Genomic DNA, 6000 nt, shown 5'->3' on the forward strand with positions numbered 1-6000 from the left:
CTGATCTTGAATCATCAGTATACATGGGCAAGAGATCAGATTAGTCTACTCTGTGTGCATTAAACAATTGCAAACCAAAAGGTGATGGAGTATTAGAGGTTGCAGGATGGAGTCTAAACTTGCCATGGAGAGATGCTGTTATGTTTGGTATAGGTAATGTCAACATTTATGCCAACACCTTGCATAGTCTCTTCAACATGCATACAAAAAAGACATATGACACTCCAATGTGAGTGATACTGAACTTCCCAACACAGAGAAAAGAAACTAGTCCATGTAGGATGATCTGGAAGAGACTATCTTTAGGACATAATTAAGAGAAAACTGTTTCTGTCTAAGTGATAAAGCTGTTTCATTTGCTTCAATATAAAGACTCAGTGGACAATGTGCAAAAGGTACCAGTAGCTATCTGTATACCCTGATGATGGATGGGATCCAACCATCACAAGTTATTCTGCCTTGAAAAACCATTGATTGAGACCCATAATCCAGTGTTGAACATATAATACACGATAAAGATGAAGCAACAAAGCTCAATCTGCACCCCATTCAGTAGAGCAGTGTTTCTCAAACTTCAGACATCTGCGTACCCCTTCTCAAAATAATAATAATAAATAAATAAATAAATAAAATATATTTCATTGAAAATGTCTATTTTATTTGAATTTAGATGTACATGTAAACAAAAAAATATGATTTATTTTAATTTTATTTTTTGAGGGCATGCAATCTGTAGAGCTGGTGGATATAAGACAATGAGGTGATATAATAGACATTTTAGCTTGAGAGATATTTACCAGACAGACATCAGGGAGATTTTTCATATGGTTATATATGGAGAAGAGAAAAAAAAGAGGACATGTTTATTATTCCCTAGAAGTCACACAAGGGGGTAATAAATAAAACTGAAAAGTAACTACACTGCATAGAGAGTAGCAGCAGTAGCATGGAATGCATTGCCTGTGAGGGTGCAGACAGTAAATAAGGAGTAATATGCTAGACTGTTGTCTAAAGCAAACCTTTCAAGGAGCTCAGTGACTCCATAAAGATCATGAATGATCATTTCTTTCTCTCTCTCTCTCCAGATTTGGATGCATACACTTTTGTCTGCAAATCTGCTGTTTAATTTGTACATAAATGATATAGGAAATAACCTGAAAGGAAATATTCAGTTGTTTGCTGATGATGCAAAATTAGGCAAAGTAACAGTTAATCAAGGCAATGTGGAGAGGTTGCAGGAAGATTTAAACAGGCTGTCAGTATGAACAAAAGTTAATGGGTGCCAATTTAACGTGGAGCAATGTAAACTTATGCATTTTGGGAAAAATAGATTACAAGCCATGTATCACATCGATGGCACTGTACTCCAGGAAACAGATGAAGCTAGAGATTTAGGGGGGTGGTAGACAGAGTTAAAGTTTACAGGACATATTGCTAAGGTTACTAAATTAGACCATAAGATTACTTGGCTAGTGAAGAATACATTAACAAGTAGAGATAAGGAAGATGTAATTCCTCTTTATAAGGACTTGATATGGCCAGATCTGGATTACTGTACTCAAGTCTGATCTCCTGGGTTTCCTTGGGGATGAGGAAGCAGTGGAGATGATTTAGAGGAGAGTGAAATGTTCCCTATGAGGATAGATTGAAAGCAGAAGTTGGTTCATAAGAGAAAAAGAGGGGATATGATAAAAACATTTAAGGATTTTACAGGATACATACAGGGGAAATGTTTCAGCATTTTGCTAGAGGGACCAGAACAAGGGGTCACCCATGGAAGTTGAATAAATGTTTGGTCAGTAAAGATGTGAAGACTAAATTTTTTGCTTGGAGAATGGTGAATGAGTTGCCAGAGTCAGTGTGAGTTCTTTGTCTGCTAATGGGTTCAAGGAGAGGCATGATAGATTGTGTGGTTAGATTGGGTCTCCTGCAATGGATCTTCGGACTCCATGGAGGTGCCCGTATAATAATAATAATAATAATAAATGGTAGTTAAATTTAGCCCAAGGAATTACACACACACCATATGTGATCTTCTCAAACCACTCAATATTTCAGAAGTCAGAGTAACAGCCATATAAACTTATGGCATATATACAACTTTGTTTCATATGGCAGATATGAAACCAAAAGCATAAATCACTCATTTCAGCATTACCAATAAAAAATTAAACTTGACATCAAGTTAGCTTGAGCTCATATGTAACATTTTCTTTTTATTACATTGTTCAGAAACACTGCTCCAGAGACCGAAAAAAGTTTCAGTTTTTAAGACATTTCAGGCTTCCAATAAGCTGCATAGTGGTCTCACAATGAGTGATGAAATTCGTCTCCCATCTAAGGACAATCAAATACATCTTTGCCCAGAGCTGGATTTGAACCTGCAGCCTTGTTGGTTAGAGAGTAAATATGCTAATCACAGACTCCATTTATTTGGTCTACATATAAATAACTAGAAAACAAAAAGAATGTTATTCACAATGGATCAATAAAAACTTTATAGTTTTAAAAGGCCACTCCATGGAACATATCACGCTTCGTGCGTGGAGAAATTCTTAATTAAACTATTCTCCTTACGCCAACAGTTCAACATCGTATACGCTACAATGGTTTGAATTCTTCTAGTATCAACATAAGCCAAAAACAATGGCATTCCTACTACTACACTACTAGCGCAATGTTTAATATGCGCATAAATTAAAATGAAATAACTATTTTCCTTTCTTCATCCGTTATCAATAACCTACAAAGTCAAAATCTCGAAAGTAACCTTTTTCTTTCACACAACTGCTACACTACAGTGAAAACACACATAAAGAAACGCTCAGTAAGTAGGTGCAAAGTGCAGTAACAAACAGCAATACTCACAAAGACAAAAGCCTACCTAATGAACTGACAGTAGCAACTAAACGAACTACTTGCTTCAACCACCATGGCGAATCATCCGGCCGGCTCGGTGAAGTTTGTCCCGCCGCGGGAGCTGGATTCATCACGTATATATTGTTTTAAGGTTTTTCCCGGCACTTCAAAAAAGCGTAATCAGATATTAACTTTCCGGGCGAAACAAATAACTCATTTATACAAAACAACACTATCAATTCAAAATCATCTTAACCCGTTACCTTTAACAGCTGGTTTCAATCATCATGTAAGCGCCCTCTAAGGTTACTTTTTTTATATCATTATATATACCAATTTGACATATCTCATGGTTCATGAGTGACTCGAAATTTTTGTATGAAATCTTCTAGTTTTTTTTTTTTTTTTTGGTCTTTCGTTAGAGTTCAAGAATTCTTGCTAATGTTAACAAGCTTCTTATTTATGGAAAGCTTGAGTATTATTAACAACGAAATTTTCGGATAAAATGCTGTTAACGAAATATCTGTTAACTAAACTAGTTAACAGATATTTCGTGTTCTGTATCACAAAACATCACCAGTACATAAAGCTCAGAAAACAAGTAAATTCAAATGCAAATGATTATATATGGGTGTAACACTGTTCATATTTTTTAATGCATTCGCGTGTGTAAATAGCGTTATAATTCTAATAGTGTTTAAGGTTAAAACTATAACACTCTTTAGGAATTAAAGAAGTGAATATAATATAATATAATATAATATAATATAATATAATATAATATAATATAATATAATATAATATAATAAGAGGCCTGTGTAGCTATCACATAGCTCAACAGAAAGAACCTTTAAATATAAGTGTGTGTGTGTGTGTGTGTGTGTTTGTTTGCGTTTTCCTCCCAATAGTAACCCTACCAGAAGGTAATTTACTCCTACATGCTCCATTGCATTACAATGCTTATATTACATGTAGCTTATAATACTGATTAACATTTCTATTTATATTTTTGTATCAATTTTCATATTTACATTTAGATTTTTATATATACATATATTAACACTACACAGTATAATTCGCATAATAACAATATTTGTGTTGTTTTTTTTTATGTTAGATCACAGGGACTAGAAACTGATTTTATTAGCAAATTTAGTAAATTCTATGTAATACTTTTCAATGTCTTGACACTTGCCACTTGTCTCCGGAAGTGATGACGTGTTGCATTAGGGGCATCCGGATGGAGTCCAATAGCTGACAGTCGTAAAGTATGTGGTCAACAGTCTGCTGAAGGTGTGGACTGCAAATGCACGATGGTGATTCCAGGATATGGAATCTGCGTAAGTAGTGTCTTAGTTTTCCGTGTCCCGTTAGTAGCGTAGTTAAACCTGAAGAAATGGCGTGTTTTTTCAGCCGTAGTCTGTTTCTGATGCTAGGAAAGAATTCTTTTGTTCTTGATCCGTTTTTTTTTTTTATTTTATGTTTTCCATTCTTTCCCACATGTCTAGATTTTTGTCTTCTGCAAGTGTTTTTATTGCAGTTTTCGAGAATTTCTGGTAACTTGTTTCTAGCTGCTTTTTTAGCCAACTGATTCGCTGTCTCGTTTCCTGCTATTCCAGTATGCGCTTTCACCCAGCAGAAATTGATTTCCCATCCCTCTAGAGTGAGATTTCGAACCAGATTTCTTGTCTGTTCTATCAATGCAATATGGTTGTTCTGGTTTTTTATGCCGTCTATAGTGCTTCTACTATCGCTGTAGATTGTTGCTGTCTTTTGCTGAGAGGTGTTGAGTTCTAATTCTTGCAGATATGTGAGTGACTGAACTATGCTAGTTGTTCTGCTTGGTTGTTGGAACAGAGAGAATGCAGTCTAGAACAGTGTTCTTGTATAATGGACCGTCTGTTGTATGCAGTGAACGAACAACCGACGTTCCATTCGGTTTTGCTTCCGTCAGTGTATATTTGGAATTCGTCACTTTCAGAGCTTTCCTTCTCTTTAATATTTGTTTTCTTTGCTGGGTAAGGCCACTTACTGTAGTGAAGCGGACGTTCGCAGCAATTTGGACCGATCTTGCAACTTTCGATATATCTTCCGGAAGTGACTTCATATATAAGAGATAATTCTTGTATTTTCAGGCAGATCGGTGTTAGAGCGCTGCAATAACGCAAGCTGCCCCGAAAGATATTGTATCCTTTAATTATGCGTATGGCTATAAGGCGTTGAACTCTCTTTAGTTTTTGTCAGTTTATCTTTGATTTTAGTGTATGTTTCAAGGTAGGTGCAGCATAGGATATCAGTGGTAGTATAGCATCGGTATATATCGTTTTCAGCGCTCGTTGGCCTAATCCTCACTTTATCCTTGCCGACTTAGCTAGGAGGTTTACTATTTGTAAGCTTTTTTCGGCAACCTATGAAATGTGCTTATTGAAGGTGAATTTTTCTCTATCGTTACTCCCAGGTATTTTAGCTCATTGGCTACCTCAAGAACTTCTCCGTTTAGGAAGACGGCTACAGGTTGTTTTGATTTTTTTCGTGAGATATGGAGCACTTTAGACTTGGTGATATTGAAGGTCACGTTCTTCTCGCGTTCCCACTCTGCAATTTTAAAGAGTTCTTCGTTGGCCGTTACTTCTAACTGTAAGCCGTCGCGTCCCCGAATCATTATCATCGGCGAAGGCTATGACTTCGAAGACTTTTTTGAAGGCGAAGACTTTTGTTTCAGTAGTGACAGGAAGTCTTAAAAGCGAGTCGTACTGGATGTTCCAGAAACCTGACCCACAGCAAGAACCTTGCAGACAGCCTAGTTTGACTTTTTTCGTTACAGTTGTGGTTTTTAGTGTCATAGCTGCTCTTCTGTCTGAGAAATAAGTTTTTGTTAGGTAGAGCAAGTTTTTAGGGCATTTTAAATCTATTAATTGATTGATTATTGCTGGCCACCAAGCAGCATCGAAGGCTCCTTGTACATCAAGTGAGATTAGTAGTACGTCTTTTTTTTTTTTTTTTGCTGTAAACTGTGTTCTGCGAACTCTTTCACTTCCATAATTGCGTCTACTGCTAGACTGAGGTCTGAATGCGTATTGATTGCTGCTTAATAAGTTTCTTGAGTAGACGTGGTGCATTATTCGGTTTATTAGAAGTTTT

At 36.2% G+C, this 6000-nt stretch overlaps 1 protein-coding gene across 1 annotated transcript in view; it reads right to left on the reverse strand.

The window, feature by feature from the left end:
• LOC150103679 (calcium channel flower-like) overlaps positions 1-3136 on the reverse strand; it is a 90316-nt gene extending 87180 nt beyond the window's left edge. Inside the window, exon 1 of the mRNA XM_090396818.1 lies at positions 2885-3136. Coding sequence (XP_090252944.1) covers positions 2885-2990 — 106 coding nt within the window. The 5' untranslated portion in view covers positions 2991-3136. The remainder of the gene's footprint in view (positions 1-2884) is intronic.
• Between the last annotated feature and the right edge of the window lie 2864 nt (positions 3137-6000).

Source organism: Typopeltis vanoorti, chromosome 8, assembly GCF_054136105.1.
Source record: "Typopeltis vanoorti isolate ZY-2024b chromosome 8, IOZ_Tvanoo_1.0, whole genome shotgun sequence".
Lineage (NCBI taxonomy): Eukaryota > Metazoa > Arthropoda > Arachnida > Uropygi > Thelyphonidae > Typopeltis > Typopeltis vanoorti.